Source organism: Triticum dicoccoides, chromosome 5B (assembly GCF_002162155.2).
Source record: "Triticum dicoccoides isolate Atlit2015 ecotype Zavitan chromosome 5B, WEW_v2.0, whole genome shotgun sequence".
Classification (NCBI taxonomy): Eukaryota; Viridiplantae; Streptophyta; class Magnoliopsida; order Poales; family Poaceae; genus Triticum; species Triticum dicoccoides.
In genome coordinates, this window is record NC_041389.1 from 41,590,392 (window position 1) to 41,608,678 (window position 18,287).

An 18,287-nucleotide genomic window follows, 5' to 3' on the forward strand; every position below is an offset into this window, starting at 1 on the left:
GCGCAAGTAAATAAAAGGGATAATTATCTACGTACGTACTAAATAGAAAATTCTAGGGATTTCATGCATACTTTGCACTCGGTAGATAGACAACATTTTGATCTGGAAACTCATGTGTGGCTATACAACATTTTTGTATTTGTATCTACGACACATTTGAGTACCTTTGACACATAAAAGTAGGGTCCCACTAATGATCCTTGGTTTTTCCCAAAAAAAATATTGTAAGAGCTTTGCCGGTTTTCTTTCCCTTCCAAAGGAGTTTTAGTTTTTCAAAATAAAGCTGAGAGGCATGGCAAATGGAGTGAGCTCTCAACAATGAATAGTTCACATACCTAGGGCATTCACTCTCTTTGTTTTGCGAGGGCTCCTAGTGAAAATTTCATTTGCGCAAGTGGAAGTACGAACCAAATGCACGTCCACCAGTGAGGGTTTCATTTCTTATCATGCAAGTTGCTGAATAAACTTTAGGGCATTAGTTTGACGTCTTTTACAGACAAATCATGTATTAGGCGTGTCTTGAGTTTAACTCTACATACAAGAGTCAACATTAAGAACATGATACCGGACCCCTCAAAAAAAAAAAGAAGAAGAAGAAGAGAAAAACAGAACATAATCCCGTCATAAGATTTCGAAAACCCAGGTCTAGATCTGTGCCTGACCCGGGCCGGTTGTTCAAACCAAACACATCCTAAATGGGACGACTACAAAGAGAATGAGTTTGACTTCTAAAGTTAGCTTCATAGATTCTGTCTTTCCGACTTCCTCTCTTGACACCGGAGTAACTATCATGAGCGACCGATCTTAATTTTTTTTAAAAATAAATAGTATCACGAGCGACTGAAAATCAGTTCATGTCATTTCTTTGGGTTTTGTATGCACGGCATCATCCGGATGAGTTTGGGTTTGGAATTCCTTTGGGTTTTGACGCGGACCCACAGTCATAGAGACTGGCCGGCACATGCCGCGCACGTGTGGCCACGACGGACGAAGGACGCCCCGTCCACCCACCACTCATCCCCCCCCGTGACCTCGCTCGCCAATCGCCACTCTCCCACCGCCCCCATCATCCGTTTCCTTCTCTTCCCCTCCACTCCTCCACGCGGCGGCGGCGGCGGCGGCGTCTCACCTCCACCCCACTCCCTCCGAGCGAAGGCCAGCAATGGCGATGGCCTCCGCGCACGCGCCGAGCGGCGCCGGGAGCCTGGCGCCGCGCGGGGCGCTCAGGGTGCGCGCCCCTGCCGGGCTGGGCTACCTCGGCCTCGGCCCCTCCAGGCCGGCCCTCCGCCCCGTCGCCCTCGCGCGGCGCGCCGCCCCCTCGGGCGCCCGGCACCCGCTGCTGAGGTGCGCCGCGGCCTCGTCGCCCCCGGCCGCGGCGGCGGCGCGGCCCGCCTCGGCGCCGCGCTTCATCCAGCACAAGAAGGAGGCCTTCTGGTTCTACCGCTTCCTCTCCATCGTCTACGACCACGTCATCAACCCGGGCCACTGGACCGAGGACATGCGCGACGACGCGCTCGAGCCCGCCGACCTCTACAGCCGCAAGCTCAAGGTCGTCGACGTCGGCGGCGGCACCGGCTTCACCACGCTCGGCATCGTCAGGCACGTCGACCCCGCCAACGTCACGCTGCTCGACCAGTCGCCCCACCAGCTCGAGAAGGCCAGGCAGAAGGAGGCGCTCAAGGGGGTCGAGATCATGGAGGGCGACGCCGAGGACCTCCCCTTCCCCACTGACACATTCGACCGATACGTCTCCGCCGGCAGGTAATCTCGTCAACACCCTCTTCCTCTGCTCTGCTATGCCATGCTTATACCAACGCTGCTTGTTAACTGTTGTGTCCTGACAAATTATTCTCTACTATAGTATTGCTGAATTTTGTGTCCTGTCATGACTGACGATTTTTCTGGCCTCCAGCATTGAGTACTGGCCTGACCCGCAGAGAGGAATCAAGGAGGCCTACAGGGTCCTGAGGCTCGGCGGGAAAGCTTGTTTGATCGGCCCTGTGCACCCAACCTTCTGGCTGTCTCGCTTTTTTGCCGATATGTGGATGCTGTTCCCCACTGAAGAGGAGTATATCGAATGGTTCAAAAAGGCAGGGTTCAAGGATGTTCAGCTGAAGAGGATTGGACCGAAGTGGTACCGTGGTGTCCGTAGGCATGGCCTGATCATGGGATGCTCCGTGACTGGTGTCAAGAGAGAAAGTGGGGACTCCCCTTTACAGGCAAGTTTTGCTTAAAGTGACTTGCAAACTCACATTTTCAATTCTCCCTACATTCTTACCTTGCTGTCCAGATGAATCCGGTTGTCGCAACTTTATTACTCATATCATCATATGGTTCTTGTTACATTGTATATTGCTTAAAAGTAAAACTCAAGTCATGGTCGGCAAGTTGGCATATGGATGTGCAAAGGTTCAAGAGTAAACATATGAACGTTATTCCTGCTAGCAGTTGAAGCAACCTAAGTAGTTAAGACTATATTAAGCATATTTTTTTTATCAAACAGGTCATAGCTGCTTCTTTTCTTAGATAAATAACATGCAACGACCTGATATCGTTTTTTGTAGTTCATATTTTCTCGGACCTTCTTATGATAACTCATGTGTTATTGCCTGGTTATCCACAAATATACAAAGTAGCAGTCGGAAAGGAAAAACAGTATGCACGTTTGAGAGTGAACACTAGACCTTCATATTGTTTGCATTTGGATAAAATTTGTTCATGTTTTTGTATGTTATCTATGCTAAGACGTTTTCATATTTTTTCTCACAGCTTGGTCCAAAGGCTGAAGATGTCAGCAAGCCTGTGAATCCTATCACTTTTTTCTTTCGCTTCCTCATGGGAACAATATGTGCCGCGTACTATGTTCTGGTGCCTATTTACATGTGGATAAAGGACCAGATTGTGCCCAAAGGCATGCCGATCTAAGGGAGGGGAATTGAGCTGCAACGAAGAGAGGATAGCCAATATCTGAATTAGGCTTCTCTATATTAGGCACTTCACATCTGTTTTTGTTTACCTTCTATATTTCCTGTTGTCATGTATTTATTTTACTTTGGGTCTTGTTATGTGGAGAAATAATATTTAAGACTTGGATTAAATGCGTCAAAGCTCTTGAGAGTGAATGGCTCATTTGTAGCAGGTCATTGTTCTGAATAGGATGCATCTGTAATATTTCTGCACTGTTTGCTGACTTGCTAAGTGGTACACAAAAAATGATACATGAGCTGAATTCCTATTTGTTTGCCGCATCTAGCCATCTACTATGGCGTTGATATGTGTATGTATACCTGTTTCTCTGGTAACTCAGGTGTATAGGGACGATGGGCTTGTTGATCATGTGTTCTCTAATTTTTACTTGACCAATATATTACGTCATCCAGTCAAGTCGTGAATAGTCTCACTATGCACATGTTTGATCAGGTCGGTTGCTTTTCCACAGTTCAAGCAATTATTTCCATTTCCCTCAAATGTCATTCTTTTGCTTTATGCTAATGTTATGATGTTATGACTTATAACACTTGTTGTCAGGAGGATATTCCTATATTTAGATGCTAACATTTGAGAGCATATTTGAATATTTGCATAGCTTGACATGGAGCTAATTCTGTCTTAGGATAATCATGATACACTTGGCACATGCTGACTTATCTGAGGGGTACCTGTACTCACTCGCATGTTATAATTTCGTGCAGGGAATTGATACCTGTTCAGTTAGCTCTTCATGACTCGCACATCTACGTTTGATCTATATATGTAATAAGGTACGTGACCAAATAGCTATATGACCCTGTGCATTTTTTCATTTATTGAAATAAGTACATGGATTGCCCTGTTCATAATTGACCTTAGTTAGTCTGAGAAACAGCTGTACCATATTCCAGTATGATTCTAGAACCTTTCTCCCTTTACTTTTTGCTGGCACTGTTATATTTCCTTCAGTCCAGATGCCTGGGTAGGCTAGAGCATGCATGTAGTTGTTTTCCTGTAGTCTAGATGGCAGTACTATTAGGCGCTATATTAGGTACGCTGGGTTTTCTCTTCCCTGAGCTATTATGGTTCTATCATCAATGAAAAAGATGAGCTCCCCGTGAAGATTTATATTCAGTTGTTATCTTCTTCAGCCTCAGTCCCCGACCCAAAACTGTATCTAACTTGATATGTGCCGCATTAACTAAGTTCACTCACCGGTGGTGAGAAGCACACTGGGCTCAGTGATATCATGCTTTCTGGGCCGCAATACATTTCCTGGATGGATTTCTGCAGACCGAACCTTCAGCTCAACATCACCAGTGAGCAGGGGGTGCTTCATCCTTGGATACCTACCAGGCTATTTACCTGACTAGAGCTCCAGGCTATGTACTGTTCCTGCTGGTCTCAGCGGTAGAGCTCCAGCTTGGTCACAAGCAGCTGTCATTCTCTATTGCAGCTGGGTTAGGTGCAGATTAGTAGATGATTCCGAGTGACGGCTAATAATTTCTTAATTCTAAAGAGTAATTTGCGGGGCATGTGTGTATGCCAAGACTATTCTGGAGATCAACCCAATCATGCCCAAATGCCTTAAAGCATATGCACTCTGTTTATCTTAATCTAATAGGCAGGCAGTATTGGATAGAGAGGAACCCTGTTAAATGGATGAGCAAAGAGAAGTGGGAGATCATAAATGTGAACAAGTAGACCTCAACATGTAGTAAATATTTTGTATGAACCAGTGAGTAAAATTGAAGCTGATAGATTTCTAAGAAATTGTACTAGAAACAGATAAAATCCATGACTATGATGAACTATGTGTACACATAGCAGCATAATTACAGAGCTGTTTTAGAAATCATGAGCTAACCATTATACATAAAGAAACAGATACAGTGATAATGAAAGATGTGACTAGTGTTTCACAAGAAACTACGCCCACTATTGCCCCAGCAGGCCAAGAAAGATACATACAGTAATCATCTTGCAGGATCTACATCTAAGACCAATTTGGCTGTGTTCGTGCTCTGGTATTTCATTTCATCAGAAGCTATAGACATTGATGATTCTCCATCAGGGTATTGCGTCCTCATAGGATTTGGTGTGGTGACTTGCTGCATCTGGATTCTCCTCAACATTTGCAAACGCTCTGCTACTTCCTTCATTGTTGGCCTCTCATCTCCTCTTGGGTTCAAACAATGCATGATGAGTTCAGCTAGTTTCTCGAGCACCACCGTAACTTCATCTTCTATTATATCATCATCAAATATATCGCAGAGCTTCTTCTGGTGAAATGTCACAATGAAGGCATGCGATAGCGCTTTCTGTTCATTAAGATTATCAATGAATATAGCCTTCTTTCTTGTTACTAACTCTAGAAGAACAACCCCAAAACTGTAGACATCACTTCTGTCAGTAAGGTGATGACTGACAAAAGACTCAGGGTCAAGGTACCCAAGAGTTCCTTGGATAAACATGATGAAATCATCTTTATCTATGGGCTTCAGGGCTGATGCTCCAAAATCTGCAACCTTTGCATTGTATTCATCATCCAAAAGTATATTGAGTGATTTGACATCCCCATGCAGAATTGTGCGAGAAGTTGATGAATGGATGTAAGCAAGGGCCTCTGCTGATTGTGTAGCAATCTTCAGTCGAAGATCCAAGGGGATTATTGATTTACGATCATTGCTGTGAAGGAACTCAAAGAGGGTACCATTCGATATGAACTCATACACCAACATCGGCACATCTACCTCCAAGCAGCAACCGAGTAACCTCACGATGTTCCTATGGTTAATCTGTGACAATATTATTATCTCATTTACAAATTCTTCTCTGCAGTCGTCGTTGATTACTTTGGACTTCTTTATGGCAACTTCTTTGTCATCATGTAAAGTTCCTCTATAAACCATTCCATGACCCCCACAGCCAAGAACTCGATCGTTGCTGTAGTTTTCTGTGGCTTTCTTGACCTCTTTCTCTGTAAGTATATGAAAGGTGTCCACTTGCCTTGATCTCATCTCATCATATAACTTCAGTCCTCCATTTTGTTTAAAATACTCATCCTTCTCCTTCCTGTGCTTTCTTCTTTGCCATTTCATAGCCAACAGGCATGCTAATGCTATCACCATAACTGAGGAAACACTGAGGCCTGCAGAATGATTGTTGAGATGCTTTAACTCATCAAAAGCATGTAAATGCACCTTAGATAAACAAAGAGAATACTCTCCGGTATGATGCTTACCTATAACCACCTGTTCAGCTTGAGTTAGCACAGGTCGACATCCAGAATTTTTGCCATCTGATTTTTTTCCTATCCCGCATTTGCATACATAACCTCCTGGTATGTTGCGACATACCCCATTTCTGCATGGATATAATTCTGTATACTTGGAGTTTTGCTTATGCAGCTTACACTCGTCTATGTCTGAAGAGAATTATAAATTTAATATATAGTGGCCTAAAGGCATAAGCAAACCAAAACTCAAAATATAGTCCTATTAAGGAAGCTAAAGAAATTTTTAAGAAGGAACAAAAATCTACTGAAACATGCATGCAGTGACAGTTGCTTATCCTGAGTTTTAAAATTAAGAGAAATTCCATGAGTAAATAATTCACCTTGACAGCCTCTGGGGAGATAAGGATTGCCCTCGTATCCTTCAGAACAGTTGCACATGTACCCTGGGCCATTGGTTGCGCCCACACAATAGCTGTTTGAACTGACACATGCATAACCCATTGGCGCCGTTGCTCCATTCTTTGGGCAGGAGCCATTTCTGATGGCCCAGTCAGCAATAACAGGGACACCTCTCTTGGCTCTCTCGTTGATGAACCCAAGACGCCCGACAAGGTCCTGCTGCCTGAAGCTGTACCATCCAACCTCTGCAAGCATAGCGTAGAAGCATGGGTTGAATGTCCATACACTGCTCTGGTTGATGATCAAGAGCGCCGCAAAGTCGGTGAGGTTTGGGGTGATGGTGGTTTCGCAGCAGCCCTTCCCAGTGCATGGGGCACCGTTGGACGTGCTGTTGATGCCCTGGCAGTAGGAGTAGCAGCCTGCCACGTACAGGTCTGGGTTGCTGTGCAAGTAGCCACCAATGATACCCATGGTGTTGCAGCCGATGACCATGAAGCGGTTGCGGTTGGTCGAGGGGATGAACGGCGTACCCACCAAGTTGAAGCCGCTGGTGTAGTTGTCCACGATTGTGGTGTTCGACGCGAAGCAGTTGTAGCTGACGGGGCCGTAAACACGCATCTCAGCACGCTCCAGGGAGATGTCAATGATCTCTGATAACCCCGAAGGGCCACCAATCATTGGTCGTGGGGGTTGGAAGGTGCTGTTACAGGTGACGGTGAAGTAGCTGTTCAAGCTAGCTGCGGCGCAGCCATTGCCGATGCCAAATGGGTAGGGGATTGGCACATTGCCACACTTGTCAGGACACCCTGGCAACGCTATGGAGACTCCGGAAGAGGTTGCAGATAGCGCCACCACTTGGAAGGCGATGAGCATCAGGAGGACGGATGCTTCTTTCATGGTTGGGAACTTGGTGGTTACTCCCCGCAGAACTGCCTTTCTAACTTAGCCGATGCCATCTCATTTTCCTTCTATCTCATTTTGTACCCTACGCTTGATAGACCATGGATCCTCAGACTGGTGCTTATGTATGAGATACTATTTACAGTTGATTTGTATAATTGTTGATTAACTATTTCATGGGTGACAGCGACGCACACTTAGGTGTGTTTGAGAAAAATAAACTATTTCATGGGTGAGATCAGCGTTGAATGGGATACTTCTACCTGAATTTTGTATTGTTTAAGTGTTCAAAGTTGGAAAACGCAGTGCTTATTAAGAAACAGAAATATTGGTTGTTTAGTCCTTTGTATTGACAAGTGTCTGAAAGTGAAAGAAAGTGATACCACAGTTGCTTATATTTTTGATAAATCTTGTCACCCATTTGTATTGTTTAGTATTCAGAGTTGAAAATCACAATGCATATAATTTTTTTGATTAGTTCGCTCACTCGTTTCTGTTGAAGGTTTCTCTGAAATTGAGTAAAGGATGATGGTTTATATGTTGTTCTGATTAGTTCACTTATAATTTGGAAAAGTCTTCACCGGTTTATAGGTTATTCATATGCCAGTCAAAGTATAGCTCTTAGTGTAATGTCCCACATGTGAATGCATGTCATATCTGTTTGGTCAGATACCATAGTTTGGAACTTTCTTCTACATAACAAACTAGATGCAAGCACTAGTCGGTCAGCTTGAAAAGTCAAGATAAGCTTAGCCAGCAATAGTTTGAAGTGCATAACTAGGCTGAAATCTGAAAATATTTTGTCTGTTCAACCGTTTATCTCCATTCACAGTTTTCACAGGCATTAGGTTCTATGCTGTTGTGGCAGGGAGTAAATGATGATCCGTGTGCAGATGCACTGAAGTGATACCCTGGAGGTTGAATGGTGAAGCCCCCTGACCAGAAAAAATGAACTGTTTACACGCATGCTGACGAGTGTGAGCCTAGCTTCAGTTCGGTTGGGCCTTGGAAGCCGAATATGCATGCAAGCATCAGACCTGGTCCCAGACTATCCTATCTAGCTCCAAACAGGTACTGAACGGTCCTCATAAGCTAATGTTAGTAAATTTTGGAGCATGTGGTTTCTTCACAATTTCTGGGAATTGAACTGGTTGAAGTGTCTAATTTATAATTCTTGCATAAGAAAATTCGTCTTGAAGACTTCAGAGCTATACCGTGTAGAGCTATACAACGTATGCTATTTTACTTCTGATTTTCTGAAAACACACACATATATATTCTAGCATGTAGCTACGTTGTGTGGGGTTTACCCTAGTTATATGATGGGCACGATCCGAGTTAACTAGATAATTCATACCTCGGATAATAGTAATAATAACCAAAACTAGACTTTTTATGGCACAAACAGATACATAATACCAGTAATTCAGTATTATGGTATTCTGCTACAACTTCTATCCAGATGTGCTTAATTGGGACGCCTAAGACAAAGTTCTACCTCCTGTCGTTTTAGCCCGTTGTACGTCACTGCATGCATCTAAGTAGTAAATTCTGACATCTAACAAGAGAATTATTCGCATTAGACTGAGGCTTTGACTCACTATTTAGGGGAAAAATGGCAACACCTTGCACATAGACTTTACTTGGGGTGAGGTCAATACTTGACTAGGACAAACCACCACCTACTACCTAGCTAGTCAAACCGTTTTAACATACATACACCAGCTCATCTCGAAAAAACAAAAGAAAAAGGTTGGACATATCAACCATCATACTGCAACGTGGATTTAGACTTTTACTTGATCGGAATTCACCTTTGAATACTTGAGTTGATGTGACTGTATCTGTTGTATAGGCCGAGTCTGATTGCGTAGTATGCTAAGGCGCAATTTATCTCATAAAAGGAGAAGCATGGGCCTCAGCACACTCAACACAGTCGCCAAATTAAGCAAGTGATGGCGTGAGCCATGCATCTAACCTTGCAGCAGCAAACACCAACTCTGGTTGTAATGCTCTACCTGAAACCAATTGTAGTCTTCCTGGCGATGGCATTGGCTAAACCTGCAGGTGGTGCCATATCCCTGGCGCTCCCTGGCTGCCCTGACAGGTGTGGTGATGTGCCCATCCCTTACCCCTTTGGCATTGGCGCACAGTGTGCCGCGGTCAGCCTCAGCAGCTTCTTCAATCTTGACTGCAAAAACACCTCCCACCCGCTGCAGCCGACGGTTGGGGGGCCAGCCGATGTGGCCGTCATCGTTGCTGATATTTCGCTGGAGCGCGGCGAGATGAGGGTGCTCATCCCTGTTAGCTACATCTGCTTCACATCAAGTGCAACCGTATCGGCGAGCAATAACGACACCGTGGGGTTCGGCCTGGAGGACACGCCGTTCCTCCCATCCCCTGGGCGCAACCGCTTTACGGTTATTGGCTGCAATACCCTGGGTCTTGTTGGTGGTTTCCGCGGAGGCACGAGCCAGTACCTCGCTGGCTGCTACTCCTACTGCGATGGTGCCAGTGGTGCGTCGGACGACGGAGCACCATGCACTGGGACGGGCTGCTGTGAGGCATCCATCCCGACCAACCTCACCGCCTTCAATGTGGCGTTCCCGATTAACAGTAGCAGTGTGTGGGGATTCAATCCATGCTTCTATGCCATGGTCGCCGAGGTCGGACGGTACAGGTTCCAGCGCCGTGACCTCGCTGGCGAGCTTGGGTTCATCAACAACAGGGCAAAGGATGGTGCACCTGTCATCGTGAACTGGGCGGTTAGGAACGGATCATGCCTGGAGCAAAGAAACCACGCATGTGCCAGTGCAAACAGTTACTGCGAGAGTGCGAGTAACGGACCTGGGTACTTGTGCCATTGCTCCCCTGGTTACCAGGGTAACGCCTACCTCAACAACGGTTGTCAAGGTAACTACTGTACTTGTAGGTCATAGCCCCTCTGTCCCAAAATAAGTGTCTCAAGTATAGTACAACTTTTATGCTAAAGTTTGTACAAAGTTGAGACACTTCTTTTGGGCGGAGGGAGTACATAGCAAGCAGTTTGACTTATCTGATTGCGTGCAATGGTTTTGTTGATACCATGTTCAGATATAGATGAATGCATGCTGCGTGAGCAGGACCCCAAATACGAGGAGTCGTATCCTTGCAGGAACGGAGTCTGTCTTAACACTCCGGGAGGCTATGATTGTAAATGCAACAAAAGAACCAAGTCTGATGGCACAAAATTCGGGTGTCGACCTCTGTATTCTCGAGATGAACAGCTATTAATAGGCAAGTTCAACTGTCGTTTGTTTTGTTTTGTCTAACTTACAGATTCATATATTTCTGCTTGCTTTGATGAGTTGAAACATCTCAGTATCAGTTTCACATGCCTAAATAAAATTATATGATTTTGCAGGCCTGGGCGTTTCTGCCGTTGTGATAATATCCTCGGCATGCTTTTTGGCTATGCAATTACAAAGGAAAAAGCACAAGAAGGAGAAAGACGAGTATTTCAAACAAAATGGAGGGCTCATGTTATATGATGAGATGAGGTCAAGGCAGGTTGACACGGTCCGCATACTCACAGAAAAGGAGATCAAGATAGCCACTGACAACTACAACGAAGATCGAGTGCTTGGATGTGGCGGCCATGGAATGGTCTACAAGGGTACTTTGGATGACCTCAGAGAGGTTGCTATAAAGAAGTCCAAAGTGATCAATGATGATTGCAGGGACGAGTTTGTAAATGAGATCATAATCTTGTCGCAGATCAACCACCGGAACATCGTGAGGTTATTAGGCTGTTGCCTGGATATAGATGTCCCAGTGTTGGTATATGAGTTCGTCTCCAACGGGACACTATATGAATTTCTTCACGGCAGTGCTGATCACAATCTGTCACCAATTCCACTGGACCTTCGCCTGAAGATTGCGACACAGTCAGCAGAAGCTCTTGCTTACCTGCACTCGTCGACATCCCGCACAATTTTGCACGGGGATGTCAAATCCGCCAACATTCTGCTCGACGATCAGCGCCACGCCAAGGTTGCAGACTTCGGAGCATCGGCGCTCAAGTCCATGGACGAAAGCGAGTTCATCATGCTCGTCCAGGGAACCCTCGGCTACCTCGACCCCGAGAGCTTCATCAGCCATGTCCTCACCGACAAGAGCGATGTCTACAGCTTCGGGGTCGTTCTCCTTGAGCTGATAACGAGGAAGAGGGCTCTCTATGCCGATAGCTCCTCCAAAGAGAAGAGATCCTTGTCCCATAGTTTTCTCCTGATGTTCCACCAGAACATGCACCTGAAGATGCTCGACTCTGAGATCGCAGAGGATGCCGCCGCTATGGTGGTCGTTGAGAAGCTCGCGGCCCTCGCCGTGCACTGCCTGAGCGCGAGAGGAGTCGACAGGCCGACGATGAAGGAAGTCGCGGAGCGGCTGCAGGTGCTGTGCAGGATTGAGATGCATCCGGCCGGTGATGGTGACAACGATGATGTCTTATGTGGGAGCTTGGAGACGTGAGAACTGGCGCTGGGCGTTTATCTTCTTGTATCGTTCCTACTTCGTACGAACAGTTCGTGTGTTTTGTGGGATTATTTGTATGGTGTGTTTATGTGATACGTATCTCTCCCTAATTTTTTATTTTTTATTTTTTTATTTTTTTAATAATAAAGCACGGATTGGGTCTCCGGGTTTACCGTCACAATACGCTTTTCTTCGCGTGAATTTACGCTTTCAGTTTTATTACATCCGAGGTGGTACTATTTTACTTGCGTATCTGAGGTGGTACTATTTTTATGTTTTTCGTGTGTTTTTACGTAGTTAATTGCGTTCTATGTGTTATAAAGATGTTGGGCCGTCGATGCCTTTCTATATTAGTATTAGGCTGGGCCTTCCTTCGTTCTGCAAAAAAGATACCCTGATGCGTTACCCAGTAGATCCGGTCTCCATCCCTCAAAAAAAAAAAAAACAGATCCGGTCTCCTGCTTCTTCAATCGATCTGCTTCTTCCTTTGTAGAGCACAACAGCTCGATGCCCTTCCACGGCAGACCAGGTCTTCTTTCTCTTCTTCTTTGATCCAACACAATCTCCTTCCTCTTCTTTCATTCAATCTTTCTAATTTTTGATCCAATCCTTCCTGCGCTTGAAACCTTCTCTGACACAAACACTTCCTGCGTCCATGGGGAGCCCGACAGGAACTCCGGCAGGGTCTCCTTTGGATGGGAGGTCTGTCGCCTGTTGGCGCATTGGGCTCGGATGGCCATTTAGGCTGGGCAGATGCTTATAGTATTAAAAAAAAATACAGTCACTAACGCGGCGATACGTACTGCTAATCCAATGATTCAGTGTGATACTTGATGACGGAAGAGCAAAAGCTTCGTTTTGTAGTCTTGCAAGTCAAGATTTCCGTGGAAGTCCGTGTTGATTCGTCAGTTGTTCGGCAGCATAGGTGTAGATTAGATGGATTCCAATTCTACATATAGGATCGATGGTTCCAATTCTACATTGCGTGCACGCATTGACTGCTCCAGGCTTGATCGCTCAAGTATGGATTTCCAGAAAAAAATAATAGGATTCTGTGCAGAAGACATCGGCACAAACCGTTGAGAATCAGGTACCCTATTTTGTATCTCGCGTTCGTGCACATATGCTTCACCTTGCATCATCAGGGCAGTGCTGCCATCGCTCTAACTACCGTCGGTATCGTCCCGTGAGGCGGTCCAGTGGACACACTACGCATGCCAGGATTCAGGTTTCAATTGACTGTAGGTAAGAAATTGGATGGATCAGCATGCATACATATACAAGCAAATGGGGGTCGGCAAAAAACATAAGGTGCATATTGATTTACCTGATTAACAACATTGCTAATCCTCTACTCGAGTTTTATTGTTGGCAAGATGTTGGATGGATATATATGTGTACATGACCAAATAGGATTCAGCAGAAATACAGAAGGTGCACCGTATTAAATAATTCAAGTGTAGGTTTTTTATGTTTGCTCAGAACATAAGACATAGTATTTTTGTTAAGGATTGTGCTAACGACCAGACGGTAGGATTTTAGCTATAGGCGCGGACGATAGCGCAAAGACGCATGCATCCAGGAGGAGTGATAATGACTTTGCATGCGCGCGTGAGCTTGCAGCTGCATTGTTAAACATACATACATATAACAACAAAATTGCTGATGTCATCAAAGATTCCTCTGAGATTCAAACTTTAAAATGTTTTGTAGCACAAACCATAGCTTCGATTAAAAAATTGTGTTCACATAAAGAATTCGTCGCGACGAGATCTTCGAATCTAGATCCCATGTTGGTATGTTTCGACGAATTTTTTTTCGGGGTCAAATGTTATCAGGCCCATGCTAAGTAAGTTATCATGTCTATGATACATAAGTTACCATCTTATTTATATAGAAATTACTAGAGCATAAATGTGGTCCTCCAATTCTCCCCACATGCAAATGAATTAGAAGACCAAAAAGTTGATGTCATCCTTGATTCTCCTTTATTTTGAAACTTCAAAATGTTTTGTAGCTCAAACCGTTGGTTCGATCGAAAAGATTCTCGAAGAAAGCATCAAAACTGGATACTATTTTGATTTTTTCAGACAACTTTTATTTCGGATCAAAAGTTACCACTTCTGGGCTAAGTAAGGTATCACGCATGAGCTATATATGTTACCATGTTGTTTACACAGGTATTACCGGCGCATAACCTTCTAACCTTCTTATCAGTTCGGGTTAAAAATACTGCGGTGATTGTGCATGAGTTATCACCTATACGATGCTTATAGTACCATGCTACTCACACAAAAGTTGTCGAGGGGATATTTCATCAACCCCTCCCACCCCCATGCCAAAGTTATCAGGACCGAGGTATATAAATTATCATGGTCTGCGATATGTGAGATACCATGTTATTCACATAAAAAATTACTAAGGGGATATTTCATCAACCTCTCCTCCCATGCCAAAGTTATCAGGACCGAGGTACATAAGTTATCAGGTCTGCGATATGTGAGTTATCATGCTATTCACACATAATTTACTGAGGGGATATTTCATCTACCCCTCCTCATCCCCATGCCAAAGTTATCAGGACCGAGGTACATAAGTTATCAGGTCTGCGATATGTGAGTTACCATGCTATTCACATAAGGGCAGTGCTAACTTCCGACATAGCTCATATCGTTTTCTTTTTATGTGTGTGTTCACTGTCCACTAATAGTTAGTTTAATTAGCAGCTAATCACATGCATGCAGAAAAAAAAATGATGATGTCAGCCTAGATTCTTTTTAAAACTGAAAATTCAAAATATTTTGTAATGCAAACCGTCAATGGGATTGAGAAACTGTCTTCATATAAAAATTCGTCGCGACAAGACCTTTGAAACTAGATCCTATGCTGATATCTTTCGACGATTTTTTTCAGGTCAATACTAGGCATGCATTATGTAAGTTATCACATTTATGACACATAAGTTATCAAGCCTTTTTCATTCAAAAACACCGGGCATGGAAAATGATATTCGAACCTTTCTTCTCACATGCATGAGGACGAAGAATCAATGCGGGAGGAGAGAAAAATCGAGCGACAGAGCGTATGCCCGATGTGGATTGAGCGGGTATTGAGTCGTTCGGAGCTGTCCCTGATTTCAGATTCAAGTACTTTTTCGACTAGTAAAAAAGTCCTTGAAAGGATTAATAAGTTAGATTTCAGTAGTTGTACCACTGTACCATTGGATTAGTTGGTCACTGGACTTGCATGGCACCTAGAAGACCCAGGTTCGAACCCTGTTCCACGCACATGCATGTGCTTTTTGCACAAAGTGGAAAATTTTGAGTAGGGACCACAACGCGGATTTCCTCAGTTGAAAAATTTCTGGAGTAAAATGCATGCATGCAGAGCGGCTAGCTGTCCGTGCGCGTGTGGACCCGGTTTTCTCGGGCGCAGGACGTGCGACGCTACATGGGTGACGTGGGGACCCGGGGACACTGATTTTCTCGCGCGCGGGACGTGCGGATGGAGTAGTTAACTCGCCCGATCATGACCGCCGATCGGACGGATATCGAATCGTTCGGATCTGTTAGCTATTTTCCGGTCGACTGGAAAATAGATTTCTCGTTTTGTTAGTCCTTAGCTGATTGAATTTCATACAATATCAATCACATAAAATTACATGTCAGTTACCTAACCTTGCCGTATTGACAGTGCGTATTCCTTAAACTAGCTGCATTATTATATAGTTCAAAATTAAATATGAAACGAGGTTGAGACAAGGATGGTTCATGGTTGGATGTTGATCAAAATTAAGGCTTAGAAAGATGAGATATATAGATGTAGGAAAATGACCGATGGCCTATTCTCTTTCTGTATAAGGCGGTACCAAGTAATTGATTGAATTCATATTGGAAGTCAACTTCTGTGACATAATTGTCTTAATCAATTTGGAGCACTGAGTGTGCAAAAATCGATGTAATACAATTTCAATTAGGTGGATACAGTGTAGTTTTATATAGAGTTACAGGAGTTTGTTTACCTCCGTGTTTTTGATCCAAGATTAAGACGTGGGTATTATATGCATTGTCGACATAGCTTGGAAATTTTAACAAAATTTCTACGGAATTCATATAGCTACCGTGACCAAGTTTGCCACCAAAATAAAGTCTATCTTTATTACCCCGTTGCAACACACGGGCATATGTGCTAGTATATAATTATAAACACACTGTGAGTAGGGTCAGTTACTTGAAAATCCCATTCTAACTTATTAGATGGATCCTCACAAAAAAACCTGATTAGATTAGATAAATTTTACAGTTAAAAAAGGTTCTGCAGTTGCAAACTTACAAATTTTAAAGAAAATTGTTTTTTAGTACACCTACAGTTTTTATGAATTTCTTTATATTAAAGTGACCTTTAAAAAGTGTGCTTCAGGAATTAAGTCAATCAACATTACGCTTTGATGAAGCTGTTGGAGCGGCTTCGATCTGTGATAGCGGGGATGGGCTGCTTTTGGAGTGTGGCGGTGATGATTGTTGCGGATATGTGAAAGACGGTGAAGGATCCGGCCATTTGTTGAAAGGCGGGTTGGTGTTGGCCTTGGATCCGGCATTGAACAGGTTCGGAGGACTCCTCCGGCCGATGTTCCTTATCGGGCTAAGTCCAGTCTTCCGAGGTTGGTGTTTATCACGGCTTGTTAACACATCCTGGTTAGGGGTTTCTTCAGCGTGTGCTAAAATGGCCTGCCAGGTCATGAAGGGCTGGGGGACGAACCTGGGTGCTGATCTTCGGGCCCGTAAAGGGGCCCTGCTGGATCAGATTAGGGTGCTAAATGGCCTAGCTGATGGGCCGGGCCTGTCTCCTGACGACTGGCTTAGGAGATACTCCCCCGAGGCTTCGCACATGTGCATTTACAAGAGCAAGGAGCTGTTCTGGCAGCGTCGAGGGGATCAAAACTGGCTCCTTAAAGGGGATGCGAACATTGCTTACTTCCAGGCGATCGCCAATGACCGCAGGCGGAAATGTGCCATCCCTTTCCTCTGGGATGAGGATGCTCTTCTGGAAAGCCCAGAGGACATCTTCGCCCATATTTACTCTTTCTATAAGGAGTTGTTTTCGACTAAGCCGCGTGGAGGCGTTTCTCTCTGCGATGACTTTTGGTCGATTGTTGACCAGGTCTCCGAGGCGGAGAATGCGGATCTGACTCCCCCTTTCTCTCCCGAGGAGGTGGGCAGGGCGATTGCTTCTATGAAGGCTAGCTCGGCACCGGGGCCGGATGGCCTTCCTGTAATTTTCTTCCAGAAGTTCTGGAAGGTCCTGCGTCCGGTCATTATGCCCATGTTCCATGCGTTTTATATTGGAACTCTAGACATGGCTAGGATAAACTATGGTGTCATATCCCTGATCTCCAAAGTAGTTGGGGCGACGGGTATTAGGAAATTCCGCCCCATCACGGTGATTAATGTGTTGGAGCGAATCTTCGCAAAGGTTTGCATGACCTGTTTATCCCCGTGGCGGAACGGATTGCTCACCCCCTTCAGTCCGCGTTCTTGCAGGGCCGGCGGATCCATGATGGGATTCTTGCCCTTCACGAGATCATCCATGAGTTGGCGTCGAAGGGGCTTAAGGGAGTCTTCCTCAAATTGGACTTCCAGAAGGCATATGACTGTCTGGATTGGTCCTTTTTGAGGTTGGTTATGCAGCGACAAGGATTTGACGAACGGTGGTGCTTTTGGATCATGCAATTGGTTAGAAATGGAAACATGACGATCAACATCAATGGAGAGGTTGGTCCCTTCTTCCAGGCCTCCAGGGGGTAAAGCAAGGGGATCTTGTCTCCCCCTTGCTTTTCAACCTTGCAGTTGATGCCCTTGCGGGCATCCTAGACAAGGCCAAGCCGCCCAACCACCTTAAGGGTGTGGTTATTCATCTCATTCCGGGTGGGGGAGTTACCCACTTGCAGTATGCGGACGACACCATGATTATGGTAGAAGGTTCAGACTCAGACATTGTGAATCTTAAGTTCCTTTTGCTCTGCTTTGAGAAAATGTCTGGTCTTAAGATTAACTTTGACAAGAGCGAGGTTGTGGTCCTTGGCTACTCGGAGCTTGAGCAACACATGATCGCGGATAACCTCAATCGTAGGCTGGCTTTATTCCCCATATCTTACTTGGGGATGCCCCTGGCTGAGTCCAGGATTTTGGTGAGTGGGTATGATCCCCTTGTGGGACGAGTAGCGTCTCGTGCGGAGCCCTGGTGCGGTAGGTTCACTTCTAAAGGAAGA

The 18,287-nt window shown here is 44.9% G+C and overlaps 3 protein-coding genes across 5 annotated transcripts; 2 read left to right on the plus strand and 1 right to left on the minus strand.

Moving 5' to 3' along the window:
• The first annotated feature begins 1,105 nt into the window (after nucleotides 1–1,105).
• Nucleotides 1,106–3,180, plus strand: LOC119307247 (2-methyl-6-phytyl-1,4-hydroquinone methyltransferase 2, chloroplastic-like). The gene is made up of 3 exons (XM_037583330.1): nucleotides 1,106–1,761; nucleotides 1,913–2,219; nucleotides 2,770–3,180. The coding sequence occupies exons 1-3, from the start codon at nucleotides 1,163–1,165 to the stop codon at nucleotides 2,923–2,925; spliced, it is 1,062 nt and encodes a 353-aa protein (XP_037439227.1). The 5' UTR covers nucleotides 1,106–1,162; the 3' UTR covers nucleotides 2,926–3,180.
• A 192-nt stretch (nucleotides 3,181–3,372) lies between these two features.
• LOC119307246 (wall-associated receptor kinase 5-like) lies at nucleotides 3,373–12,183 on the plus strand. 3 transcript variants are annotated; one of them, XM_037583329.1, is made up of 6 exons: nucleotides 3,373–3,761; nucleotides 5,556–6,201; nucleotides 8,376–9,510; nucleotides 9,615–10,420; nucleotides 10,601–10,783; nucleotides 10,911–12,183. In XM_037583329.1, exons 4-6 carry the CDS (start codon nucleotides 9,793–9,795, stop codon nucleotides 12,014–12,016), a joined length of 1,917 nt encoding a protein of 638 aa, XP_037439226.1. In that variant the 5' UTR covers nucleotides 3,373–3,761; nucleotides 5,556–6,201; nucleotides 8,376–9,510; nucleotides 9,615–9,792; the 3' UTR covers nucleotides 12,017–12,183. The 3 variants fall into 3 exon arrangements, with proteins under 3 accessions (XP_037439226.1, XP_037439224.1, XP_037439225.1); XM_037583327.1 differs by having other exon boundaries at nucleotides 8,376–8,578; nucleotides 9,363–10,420; XM_037583328.1 differs by lacking the exon at nucleotides 5,556–6,201 and having other exon boundaries at nucleotides 8,376–8,578; nucleotides 9,363–10,420.
• LOC119307248 (wall-associated receptor kinase 3-like) lies at nucleotides 4,947–7,504 on the minus strand. The gene is made up of 2 exons (XM_037583332.1): nucleotides 6,589–7,504; nucleotides 4,947–6,397 (listed from the first exon to the last, which is right to left on the minus strand). The coding sequence occupies exons 1-2, from the start codon at nucleotides 7,502–7,504 to the stop codon at nucleotides 4,947–4,949; spliced, it is 2,367 nt and encodes a 788-aa protein (XP_037439229.1).
• Nucleotides 12,184–18,287: the final 6,104 nt, after the last annotated feature.